Source organism: Amblyomma americanum, chromosome 4 (genome assembly GCF_052857255.1).
Source record: "Amblyomma americanum isolate KBUSLIRL-KWMA chromosome 4, ASM5285725v1, whole genome shotgun sequence".
NCBI classification, from domain to species: domain Eukaryota; kingdom Metazoa; phylum Arthropoda; class Arachnida; order Ixodida; family Ixodidae; genus Amblyomma; species Amblyomma americanum.
The window spans coordinates 54,247,433-54,261,439 of record NC_135500.1 but is presented as its reverse complement, the minus strand read 5'-3'; the positions used below and the strand labels follow the sequence as shown (position 1 = coordinate 54,261,439).

Here is a 14,007-nt window from a genome sequence, read left to right as displayed (position 1 = left end):
TGTCTTGTCGAGCATGGCGTATGAACCTTGGACATAATGCTACGGCGTTATAATAGTAGAATGGAGCGTTCATGCTCGTGTCAATCCAAACACCCTTCGCAGGCTAGACTTTAATTTTATCCTTAAAAAATAACGGCACATACCTTTTCTATTTCTGTGCCAAACGAATAACGCAGCCATTGTTGCGTCTGTTATATGGTGAATTGACGGAGTAGAATATGGCAGTTTACTGACTGATACATTAAACGCTTTTCACAACATAGGCTTGCCGGCCACGGTTAAAGATGAACCTTGTTAATCCTAGCAGATAGTAAGGAACAATGTACGCGTCAATAACGTAAAAAGTCTCTCAATCAAGGAGTATTTGCTTTCGAGGAATAGACTTTACCCTTCCACAGCTTCATAAATGTAGTTCCTTTCAGACGTTCTGTTTTTGTTATCAAAGACTGTCTTGTCAAGCGATTTCAGGATAAATAAAACACACAGGGCTCAACGTAGCTGAGGCTAGGGAAGAAAACTTGCGGTAGGCTTCCCAACGATAATGATCGCCTCAAGTACATTTAAAACAAGATCTCAACCTTAAGTATTTGTGAGATTATTCAATTTGGAAGGGAATTATTATTATCCTAAGCATCATTGCTTTGAAGGTGTGAGTGTGGAGTGCTGAAGTTACGACAATTAAGCACTACTAGACACTTGTCTGCACTAGCATGACATTAATGACCGTTAGTTATTTAAGATTTTCATAGACTTGCATGCCACTTCATGCAACTTCGTTCTTGTCGGAGGCTTTGCCGCTGAGAAAGGGTGATGCAAGCAAACAGCCGGCTCCGAAAATTCTAAGAATATTCTAATAAGTCGGCACAGAAAATAAAAAAATCAAAACTGGTCAAAAAAATTTGTGAGCTGTAACCCGTCATTCATGCCTCCAAGTGGCCACATGCAGCTACTTTACCTTCAATTACTCGGCCTTCTTCAAACTTAAGCATCACAGTATTGGCGTTTCTTTTTATAGGTACTGCTTGCTATTGAACTTAGCGGGCAGACTTCATTTTCATGCACACAATTGCATGAAGGAGGGAAATCGAATTGTCGCCTGAAAATTCTCACGCTCACGCATGTGTTGACAGTGCGACCTTCGTTTCTTTCTTTTATTTATTTTTTCTTAGACATTTGCTTAAGAGAGGGCTGAGACTAAAGGATTGGTATCGCCTGACAAGGCCTCAGCCCCCTGTGCATGACAAAAAGGCAAATATATATATATATATATATATATATATATATATATATATATATATATATATATATATATATATATTTATATATATATATATAACAGTGCGGCTGGGCGCCACACAAAGATACATCTGTAAAAGGAAAGGGCACTCAACGAGAAAATTGCACTATAAATGTGGAATGGGTACAACATAAAAATGATAAGCATCATGATACACATGCAACATAATACACTAAATCAGAGATTTTGCCTCATTTTCCCCCTTTCCTCTTCCCCTTCAAGCACGGAAAGAAAAAATGTCCATGAACAAATTTCCGCACTTATACGAAGAGTACAGGCATCGCAAGTAAGAAAAACGGGAGATTGGGAGGTAGCAAAGGGAACATGATTAATTGCAAAAGAGACAAAACATCTATACACTACACTTCCACGGAAAAGATATTAGTGAGAAGAGTAGACAACATCACTGGACAAAAGAGCTCTCTTACAATCTTTTTTGAAGGCAGGGAACGGTTTATTGTAATTAACGGGAATGTCTTACAATTGAGCATTTTGGTAACCTGAAAGGGTAGTGTTTGCCGGCCATAGTTTGTTCTAACTATTGGCATTCTTATTTTCGGATCTCTGATGTCTTACTGGCTTACACTTTCCATAGGTGCGTTATGCAGTCTGTTCTTATGTATCCATTGTAGCAGCTTGAAGTAGTATACCTGGTCTGCCCTAAGAATATTGTACTTACTGAAAAGTGGGTGAGTTCTTAGTTTCCGTTTATCCTCATAGTAAGTTTCGCATATGCGTAGCACTTTCTTCTACAAAGGAATTAATTTGTTGTAATTTGAGTCAGTTGTTGTGCCCAAAACTAGTATACTATAGCTTGTTCTCGAGTAGAACAGAGAATAATATAATGTCAGCTTCAACCAAGATGGAATTTAGTGTTGAATTCGGTAGAGGTAGCCTGTAAATCGTGATAATTCGGACTTAAGGCTATCTACGTGGGTGTTCCATGAGAGATCACCACTGAACAATACCCCCAAGAACTTTTGCTCGGTGACCTGCACCAGCGGGTTGCCGCCGTACCTGATGGTGATGGGACTGTCATCTCGCTTGCTTATAGGTTTGAAAATTACGTATTTAGATTTTGTTATATTTAGGCTTATACAATTGGCTTTCAGCCATGTAGATAGTTATAGTAAGTATTCATATACAGATTTTTCTAAGCATGCTTTTGTTGCTCCCGTAAAGAATATATTAGTGTCATATGCGTACATGATTAATTGAGGAGATCCTGGTATCATAGTTATATCGTTCACGTATATAAGAAATAGTAAAGGCCTCAGAATGAATCCTTGAAGGACGCCGTACTGTAACTACATTTTACTAGACATACAGTTGTTTATAATCAAATACTGGGACCTACCGTTCAGATATGTTTCAAGTAGTCTGAGCGCTACACCCCTAATCCCACAGTTCTCTAGCTTCGTTAATAATATATCGTGTTGTACAGAATCAAACACTTTCCTAAGATCTATAAATAGACCCAGTGTTAGGAGCTTTTTCTATGTTTTCAATAATTTTATCTTTTATATGTAGAAGAGCCTGTTCTGTTGATTTTTTTGCTTGAAAGCCATACTGAGCGTCAGCTATTATTCCATGTTTCTGAAAAAAACTACTGAGTCTGTCATTGACAACGCCTCAAATATTTTAGAGAAAAAACGTCAAGATAGAAATCGGCCTATAGTTAATAATATTTGCTGCACCGCCGCCTTTATACACGGGAACTACTTTTGCTATCTTTAGATCTGCAGGAAAATGTCCAGTAAGAAGCATTAGATTAACCATATATGACAACACGTGACTTATGTGGCTTGCGATATGTTTAATTGGCAAAGCTTTTATCCCGTCATCTCCAGATGCTACATCTTTTTCGAACTCTTGATTATTCTGTAAATTTCTGATGGAATTCTAGGAGAAAGCGAGATGGAGCCCATTGGACGATTGGTATGTGTCGGCTCGTACGTACTAGCAAGTGGACCAGTACACTTTCCAAAGCTAATAAAACTAAGATTCATTTCTTCCGCAAGCTGCGCATCAGGGAGACGATCCCCATTCACTGTAATAGCTGTTACGCAGAGATTCGGTCGTTTTCTGTTCATTAAATTATTAACCATCTCCCATAGCCTTTGAGGGTCATTACGAACCTGAAGAATTTGAGCCTGAAAATGCTCAATTTTTGCTTTCTTCAAACCTGAGTTCAATTTGTTCCTGAAGGTTTTAAACTCGGCAAATAGATGCAGATTGCGAGATATCAGAAAAGCATGAAACTTCTTATTTTTTTTCTTTTATGCACTTGAATAACTCCACGGTCATCCAAGGTTTTCGCATACCTTCTTTCTTTGTTTTATGGTCACACAAAGGAAAAGCTGCATTATAGCACCACAGAAGTCTTTTCAGAAATATTCTGTACGCGGTTGTAGCATTCTGTTTCATGTAAACATCATCCCACCTTTCGTTCTCTATTAGGGTGCAAAAAAGCTTCACAGTTTCATCATTTATTTTGCGATGCCAGCTCTATTCCTTATTATGTGTCTGCTGGAAACAGGAGGACCCAGACAGAGCACGGGAACGTGATCACTGATGTCACATGTTATAACACCAGCGGCGATATCGTCACAATTCATATTTGTAACGCAGATGTCAAGACACGTTGCGGTATCAGTGGTCACCCTTGTTGGAACTGTCACAACGTTCGTACAAGCATAAAGATGAATAAGGTAACGAAATTCATTTGCATTCGAGCTGTCTGATATTGTATCAATGTTGACATCTCCAAGAATTATAAACGATTTTGTAACAGATCCTAGAAAACTCAGTGCATTTTCAAACAAGTCGCTAAATTCAGCGCAACGGCACGAAGCCAAAGGAAAGCTGACGCGTGTCCGCTTTCGAAGCTGCATTGTCTACTCATTGATAGTCAGCACGTGCGATAGAAATTGAGTAGGGACATTAAGGTGCTCAAGTCGTTTGTCATAGAAACTACAAGTTTCTCGACGTTCACACAAAGCACGATTTCTTTTTCTAAACTATCGCGCTACTACTAATGCTGGTTCGCCTGAGTCAGCTTTGAGGCTTCTTTTTTTCCGAAAAAAACAAAGGGAGAAATAAAAAAAAGTGGTAAGGAATTAACGAAGTTAAACCTAGCAATCATGCGAAGGCACGTGTTTAGCCTGGTTGGCCGGGGTTCAAAACCCCGTCGCGACAATATTTATTTTATTTCTGCATCGGCTGTTGCTACGCTAGGTGTGGCCAAGGTCACCCTCAATGTCAAGCTTCACTGACACTCGCTGAGACGGAAGTAGTGCTTTGGCACTAATAAGTTTCGCGTTCCAAAGGACGAAGTCAGCACACATGATGCAAGCGTTCTAATGCTTTGTATCCACAATCTGTCGCAAGAGATATTTCTCTAGGAAAAAAATAAAGTTCAATCGAAAAAAACAAACAGGCAGAAAGAGCATATTTGATTTTAACAGCTTAAAGGCAGCTTGGCCATAGGGCGCCATCAATAACGTGGTTCTAGTTTTAAAAAGTTAACAAAGAAGAACCGTATGTTCTGAGTATTTCTTCCAACAAAAGCCGAGTACCACGCGGGAGGACGATTGTAGCCATTGGGAAGCCGCTGGGTACGCAGGGCAACTGGGGATCGAACCCCGCATCTGCCGCATATAAAACCGGTGACCACACCCCTAAGCCTCCGGTGTAGTAAAAGAAAGCCGATACGTATCAGGTATTAAAAAAGGAAGGGTTACACAAGAAATATCTCTTTGGTAAGGTGGTGTCACGGTTTATGAACTGCATATTACAGGTTCTTTTTCGTGTCGAGTTTTTGTTCACTCTGAGGAAATCGCGAAAGATACAATTGTTGAAGGCAGCCAAAAAGGTTGTGATCATTTCGATGTGCTCCCGTATTAGCATGCTCAGGGGAATAGCAACAAAGCACAGAGATGTGACCACAACTACTAAAGAGCTAAAAAGAAAAAAAACAAGAACTGGGTCTTTATCTTCGTTTATAGGTCCTGTCACTCGTTCTTCCATTGCTGTGTGTCAGCCGTCGGACAACAAAATCATTTTTAAACAGCCAAGCTACTTTATGTTTGAGTTCAAGGTATGGTACGCTCACGCATGCCTTATTTCTACCCAGTTGCCCGAGAAGGATAATTGGTAGTGGTATTTTGTTGTTTTTTTCGTCTCTAGGTCCTTCAAGTTTGTCACACCACCTACACTCTGAGCACAAATACGCCTATATTGGACTAAATTGGGAGAAAGCTGTACTCTAACGTACTGCCTTTTATGAAAGGCAGCACCTGGCAATTAGACAAAAAATTAGAGCCGATTTATTTTACTTGGACAAATGAGAAGTATGTGCGCTTGCACGTAACGTTTCATTCCGCTTTCGGTTCTAGGCTTCCGCCATCTTGCGAAAACTACAGTGCTCACATCGGCTGTACTGAGGAAGCCGATGGCGCAGAGCTATCGCCACATGACAGCAGTTTCGCTGACACGGCAACCGAATCTAAGCTCGCAAATAACAATACCCAGAAAAGTGAGAACTGAGCAATCGGGGAAGTTGCTTTACACGTGAGCTTTACATTGCTTAAATTGCTTTACATGGTAAGGTCATGTACTCAGCGTAGGTGTCATCTTGCACAAGATTTAGGTTCCACTTTCCTGCACTATTTCTCCGATGCCAAGGAGAGCGACCTCTGATAGGGGTAAGAGGCGGGAATGGTTAAGGAGGTTTGACTGAACGAACACAACGTGCGCAGTTGTCACTTGTGCAATGCACAGGTGGTACACATCGATGTGATGAAGCACCAATATGTGCTCACACAGATAATGATTGAGCCTTCCTTCTGCGTGCATATATTTCATGCAGACATGCTTTTTACTCTGTTAGCTGTATAGTCCCCTTCCGTCGACAATCCACTGTGGACAATACACGACAATCCGCAATCCCTTCGAAGTTTAAATGCTCCTGGCTCCCTCCGGGCCCTCTTCTGGCGCTTGAAGACTCTGACACCCACCATTAAAAATACATATCCCAGCTCTAAGCTGTACATTTGAACCGCCACCTACAACTCATATATCCCACCCACCTCTGTCTGCAGAAGTGCTTCACCCATCAGCCACCCAACAACCCCCGCCCTTCAGAAGGATCCATACACCTCCACCATCAAGAAACCTTTTAAATCGACAAAGAAATCAAAATTCAAAGGCTCATTAGGAAATAGAGCAGTGTCAGTGCGAAGTGTGCAACGAGAACGGCTAATCTAGACTTTATGATGAATTTCCAATTATTTTTTTTTATAGCGCAAGAACATCTTTGGGCAAAGACTGCAATGGCTCAATATTTTTTGGCTACACAATGTAACGTCAAATACCCATTTTCCAAGCACTTCCCCCAAGATAAACCGAGCATCCAGTCAGAAGGAACAGTGTAACCATTGCATCACCAGTGAATAACCGAAGGCACTGACTATGCAAATCAAATGCTGAGACCACTAGGCCGTCCCTGCGGTCTAACCTAGACTTGCCGCATCATACCACATGATCACCTGTGCCGGACTTGCCGGATCACATTGTATGATCGCCTCTGAGTTTATTTGTTAGCATTCCAGTTTGAAACCTTTTGTTCCTCATGATCGAATCAGGAATAAGTACAGAAATAAAATACTGCGATGATTATTTCTCTATTATATGTGCGACAGCATTGCTGTAGATTACGGAGTACGATATATCGCGGATGTCTCAAAATAATGAAAATTTGCTGTGTTGTTTAACGATGCACGAAAGCTTTTGTGCGCTGGCACTCTTTATATTTGCCTGAAGTGAAGTCTAGGGTTCGACGGAATCCCGTCTGGCGAGGAAAATTCATACTGATGAAGAAAACATACACTCGCCAAGGTTCAAAGAAAATAAGAATGAATTGACGTTTCGGCGCCCGTACGGGTGCCTTGATCACAAAGGTATATCTCTGGGAGATTGCCACGGGTCCGGGTAATCGTGTTTGGCGTGGATTGAATGCACAATGATTCTATGAGAAGGCGTTTTGGCAATGATTTTTCCTTTGCAATTACACGTGCTGCGTCCCAGTCGATGTTATGGCCAGTTTCTTGATGATGTTGCGCCAAAGCGTTTGAGATAGATTTTCCTTTGGCGACGTCATTTTGGTGCTGTTTGAGCCTTGTTTTGAATTTGCCTGTTTCTCCGATATAGGAAGCGTCGCAATCATGACAGGGGATCTTGTAGATCACGCCTGGAAAGATATCGATGTCAAGAGGGTCCTTGACTCGCAAGAGTCGTTGCCGAAGTTTGCACGACGGGACGTGGGCCACATGAATGTTATAATCTGAAAAGATGCGAGCAAGGTTCTCACTCACGCCGTGGGCATACGGAATCGGCACCCGCTTCTTTGCGCATGCGTCAGTTCGGATAGTCGGAGCAGAGGCGCGTCGTTCCTGGGATCGTAGTATTTGGGCTGGGTAACCGTTCCGTATCAGGTCTTGCCTGACCTGTTTCACTTCTGCTGCTCTGCGCTTAGGACTTGAGCATATCCTATATGCGCGGTTGAACAGAGACGCCACGACTGAGCGCTTGTGCCCGATGGGATGAGATGACTGAAAGTTTAGGTACCTTCCGGTGTGAGTGGGTTTACGATAGACGGTGGTTTGCAGAGAATGCGGTGAGCGTTCCACGAGGACGTCGAGGAAAGCGATGTGGCCATCCACTTCCTCCTCTAGGGTGAACTGAATGCTTTGCTGGAACGTGTTGAGGTGCGCTAGAAACCTGTGTACGTCTGGCCGGTTGATGACAGAGAAGCAGTCATCGACATAGCGTACAAAAAACTGCGGTGGGGGGTCGAATGAGGCAAGTGCTGCGGATTCTATTGATTCTAAGGCAAGGTTAGCACATACTACAGAAACTGAGGCACCCATGGCTGTTCCGAAAGTCTGTCTGTAGAAGTTCTTGTTGAAGGTGAAATAAGTATTCGAGAGGCAGAATTTTAGGAGTCGGCAGAGGTCGTCGGCTTCAATCGGGGTTCGTTCAGGCAAAGTCGTGTCTTCGTTCAGGGCTTTCTTGCAACACTCCACCGCAAAATCCACAGGTACAGATGTGAACAGAGACTTCACATCGAAAGAAGCCATTACTTGGGTGTCGTCAATGGGCACATTCTTCAGCTTCTCGACGAAGTCGCTTGCATTCCGGACGTGCGTGGCGGTTTTTCCCGCTAGAGGGGCCAGCACACGGTGAAGGTAGCCAGAGAGCTTGTTCAACGGGGACCGTGTAAAGTCCACAATTGGACGGAGCGGTGTGCCCTCCTTGTGCACTTTTGGTACGCCGTAGATGGCAGGAGCGGCGCCATTGTGACACAGTAGCTTGTTGTAGATATATTGACCGTCGGACGTGGGGACGTATTTGAATACATCAGCGAGAAGCTTCTGAAGTTCAGCTTCTATCTTTCTGGTCGGGTCCCGGTTTATCTTTGTATAGGTATTTTTGTCCTCCAAAAGTGCCGACATCTTTTTTATATATTCAGTCCGATCTAGCACCACAGTGGCGTTCCCCTTGTCGGCCGGAAGGATCACGACTGCCTCATTCTTTTGTAATCTTTTGAGGGCTTCCTTTTCAGGGCGTGGGAGTGCGCTGTCTTGTTCTTTTCGTAACTTTGAAAGTGCTCCGATGGCACGAGAACGTGCTTGGTCGCGTAGGCTGGCGTCAATCTTTCGCACTGCTAGCTCAACGGCACATGTCATGCTTTTCGCATCAGGGACGGGTCCAGTGTTGAAGTTGAGTCCCTTGTTAAGAAGCGAGAGTTCAGCATGGTCTAGCTTGTAAGAAGACAGGTTGTGTACGCAAGAAGTTGCTGTCTCTTCTGTCTGCCGCCCTAGGAGCAACCGGAACTTCGTTTCTTGATTCTGCTGTCTTTGTTCCTGAGTGTTCTCTGCCACACTGTTCGCGTAGAGCAGGGCATCAAAGGCGTCCATAGCTAGGGTACGTTCTAGTGCCTGTTGAGCGAAGAAGATGTCGTTCTCCAGACGCTTAATCGTTGATCTTGTCTCCAGAATTCTCGCTTGTAGTAGAAGTTTTTCGGCTCGAGCGATAACATTTTTCCCAAACGGGGTACATACCAGAATTGGTAGACGCATGGACTTCGGGACCAACCCATGGCTCTTGCATCGGACGTTGAAGCGTAGGTGGCACAGGAAGGAGGTAAGCCTCGTTTTCAGTGCGACGAACTGTCGAATCTTGGTTACGGCTGGGGGCCCGTACTTTTCGCGGAGAGTAATGAAGTCTAGGGTTCGACGGAATCCCGTCTGGCGGGGAAAATTCATACTGATGAAGAAAACATACACTCGCCAAGGTTCAAAGAAAATAAGAATGAATTGACGTTTCGGCGCCCGTACGGGTGCCTTGATCACAAAGAAGCGAAGGACGGGCAGGTGAGCTATATATGGGCAGTTTTTTGAAGGGTGCGCAGGTATATCTCTGGGAGACTGCCACGGGTCCGGTTAATCGTGTTTGGCGTGGATTGAATGCACAATGATTCTATGAGAAGGCGTTTTGGTAATAATTTTTCCTTTGCAATTACACGTGCTGCGTCCCAGTCGATGGTATGGCCAGTTTCTTGATGATGTTGCGCCAAAGCGTTTGAGATAGATTTTCCTTTGGCGACGTCAAAGGATCTATCTCAAACGCTTTGGCGCAACATCATCAAGAAACTGGCCATACCATCGACTGGGACGCAGCACGTGTAATTGCAGAGGAAAAATCATTACCAAAACGCCTTCTCATAGAATCATTGTGCATTCAATCCACGCCAAACACGATTAACCGGACCCGTGGCAATCTCCCTGAGATATACCTGCGCACCCTTCAAAAAACTGCCCATATATATCTCACCTGCCCGTCCTTCGCTTCTTTGTGATCAAGGCACCCGTACGGGCGCCGAAACGTCAATTCATTCTTATTTTCTTTGAACCTTGGCGAGTGTATGTTTTCTTCATCAGTATGAATTTTCCCCGCCAGACGGGATTCCGTCGAACCCAAGACTTCATTACTCTCCGCTAAAAGTACGCGCCGCCAGCCGTAACCAAGATTCGACAGTTCGTCGCACTGAAAACGAGGCTTACCTCCTTCCTGTGCCACCTACGCTTCAACCTCCGATGCAAGAGCCATGGGTTGGTCCCGAAGTCCATGCGTCTACCAATTCTGGTATGTACCCCGTTTGGGAAAAATGTTATCGCTCGAGCCGAAAAACTTCTACTACAAGCGAGAATTCTGGAGACAAGATCAACGATTAAGCGTCTGGAGAACGACATCTTCTTCGCTCAACAGGCACTAGAACGTAGCCTAGCTATGGGCGCCTTTGATGTCCTGCTCTACGCGAACAGTGTGGCAGCGAACACTCAGGAACAAAGACAGCAGAATCAAGAAACGAAGTTCCGGTTGCTCCTAGGGCGGCAGACAGAAGAGACAGCAACTTCTTGCGTACACAATCTGTCTTCGTACAAGCTAGACCATGCTGAACTCTCGCTTCTTAACAAGGGACTCAACTTCAACACTGGACCCGTCCCTGATGCGAAAAGCATGACATGTGCCGTTGAGCTAGCAGTACGAAAGATTGACGCCAGCCTACGCGACCAAGCACGTTCTCGTGCCATCGGAGCACTTTCAAAGTTACGAAATGAAAAAGACAGCGCACTCCCACGCCCTGAAAAGGAAGCCCTCAAAAGATTACAAAAGAATGAGGCAGTCGTGATCCTTCCGGCCGACAAGGGGAACGCCACTGTGGTGCTAGATCGGACTGAATATATAAAAAAGATGTCGGCACTTTTGGAGGACAAAAATACCTATACAAAGATAAACCGTGACCCGACCAGAAAGATAGAAGCGGAACTTCAGAAGCGTCTCGCTGATATATTCAAATACGTCCCCCCGTCCGACGGTCAATATATCTACATCAAGCTACTGTGTCAAAATGGCGCCGCTCCTGCCATCTACGGCGTACCAAAAGTGCACAAGGAGGGCACACCGCTCCGTCCAATTGTGGACTTTACACGGTCCCCGTTGAACAAGCTCTCTGGCTACCTTCACCGGGTGCTGGCCCCTCTAGCGGGAAAAACCGCCACGCACGTCCGGAATGCAAGCGACTTCGTCGAGAAGCTGAAGAATGTGCCCATTGACGACACCCAAGTAATGGCTTCTTTCGATGTGAAGTCTCTGTTCACATCTGTGCCTGTGGATTTTGCGGTGGAGTGTTGCAAGAAAGCCCTGAACGAAGACACGACTTTGCCTGAACGAACCCCGATTGAAGCCGACGACCTCTGCCGACTCCTAAAATTCTGCCTCTCGAATACTTATTTCACCTTCAACAAGAACTTCTACAGACAGACTTTCGGAACAGCCATGGGTGCCTCAGTATCTGTAGTATGTGCTAACCTTGCCTTAGAATCAATAGAATCCGCAGCACTTGCCTCATTCGACCCCCCACCGCAGTTTTTTGTACGCTATGTCGATGACTGCTTCTCTGTCATCAACCGGCCAGACGTACACAGGTTTCTAGCGCACCTCAACACGTTCCAGCAAATCATTCAGTTCACCCTTGAGGAGGAAGTGGATGGCCACATCGCTTTCCTCGACGTCCTCGTGGAACGCTCACCGCATTCTCTGCAAACCACCGTCTATCGTAAACCCACTCACACCGGAATGTACCGAAACTTTCAGTCATCTCATCCCTTCGGGCACAAGCGCTCAGTCGCGGCGTCTCTGTTCAACCGCGCATTTAGGATATGCTCAAGTCCTAAGCGCAGAGCAGCAGAAGTGAAACAGGTCAGGCAATACCTGATACGGAACGGTTACCCAGCCCAAATACTACGATCCCAGGAACGACGCGCCTCTGCTCCGACTATCCGAACTGACGCATGCGCAAAGAAGCGGGTGCCGATTCCGTATGCCCACGGTGTGAGTGAGAACCTTGCTCGCATCTTTTCAGATTATAACATTCATGTGGCCCACGTCCCGTCGTGCAAACTTCGGCAACGACTCTTGCGAGTCAAGGACCCTCTTGACATCGATATTTTTCCAGGTGTGATCTACAAGATCCCCTGTCATGATTGCGACGCTTCCTATATCAGAGAAACAGGCAAATTCAAAACAAGGCTCAAACAGCACCAAAATGACGTCGCCAAAGGAAAATCTATCTCAAACGCTTTGGCGCAACATCATCAAGAATCTGGCCATACCATCGACTGGGACGCAGCACGTGTAATTGCAAAGGAAAAATCATTACCAAAACGCCGTCTCATAGAATCATTGTGCATTCAATCCACGCCAAACACGATTAACCGGACCCGTGGCAATCTCCAAGAGATATACCTGCGCACCCTTCAAAAAACTGCCCATATATAGCTCACCTGCCCGTCCTTCGCTTCTTTGTGATCAAGGCACCCGTACGGGCGCCGAAACGTCAATTCATTCTTATTTTCTTTGAACCTTGGCGAGTGTATGTTTTCTTCATCAGTATGAATTTTCCCTCCAGACGGGATTCCGTCGAACCCTAGACTTCATTACTCTCCGCGAAAAGTACGCGCCGCCAGCCGTAACCAAGATTCGACAGTTCGTCGCACTGAAAACGAGGCTTACCTCCTTCCTGTGCCACCTACGCTTCAACCTCCGATGCAAGAGCCATGGGTTTGTCCCGAAGTCCATGCGTCTACCAATTCTGGTATGTACCCCGTTTGGGAAAAAGTTATCGCTCGAGCCGAAAAACTTCTACTACAAGCGAGAATTCTGGAGACAAGATCAACGATTAAGCGTCTGGAGAACGACATCTTCTTCGCTCAACAGGCACTAGAACGTACCCTAGCTATGGACGCCTTTGATGTCCTGCTCTACGCGAACAGTGTGGCAGCGAACACTCAGGAACAAAGACAGCAGAATCAAGAAACGAAGTTCCGGTTGCTCCTAGGGCGGCAGACAGAAGAGACAGCAACTTCTTGCGTACACAACCTGTCTTCGTACAAGCTAGACCATGCTGAACTCTCGCTTCTTAACAAGGGACTCAACTTCAACACTGGACCCGTCCCTGATGCGAAAAGCATGATATGTGCCGTTGAGCTAGCAGTGCGAAAGATTGACGCCAGCCTACGCGACCAAGCACGTTCTCGTGCCATCGGAGCACTTTCAAAGTTACGAAAAGAACAAGACAGCGCACTCCCACGCCCTGAAAAGGAAGCCCTCAAAAGATTACAAAAGAATGAGGCAGTCGTGATCCTTCCGGCCGACAAGGGGAACGCCACTGTGGTGCTAGATCGGACTGAATATATAAAAAAGATGTCGGCACTTTTGGAGGACAAAAATACCTATACAAAGATAAACCGGGACCCGACCAGAAAGATAGAAGCTGAACTTCAGAAGCTCCTCGCTGATGTATTCAAATACGTCCCCACGTCCGACGGTCAATATATCTACAACAAGCTACTGTGTCACAATGGCGCCGCTCCTGCCATCTACGGCGTACCAAAAGTGCACAAGGAGGGCACACCGCTCCGTCCAATTGTGGACTTTACACGGTCCCCGTTGAACAAGCTCTCTGGCTACCTTCACCGTGTGCTGGCCCCTCTAGCGGGAAAAACCGCCACGCACGTCCGGAATGCAAGCGACTTCGTCGAGAAGCTGAAGAATGTGCCCATTGACGACACCCAAGTAATGGCTTC

The 14,007-nt window shown here is 45.3% G+C and overlaps 1 protein-coding gene across 1 annotated transcript in view; it reads right to left on the bottom strand.

Annotated features, from left to right (window-relative positions):
• Positions 1-9,276, bottom strand: part of LOC144129500 (uncharacterized) — a 139,805-nt gene extending 130,529 nt beyond the window's left edge. The window contains exon 1 of the mRNA XM_077663663.1: positions 8,223-9,276. Within this exon, the coding sequence (XP_077519789.1) occupies positions 8,223-9,276 (1,054 nt within the window). The remainder of the gene's footprint in view (positions 1-8,222) is intronic.
• Positions 9,277-14,007: the final 4,731 nt, after the last annotated feature.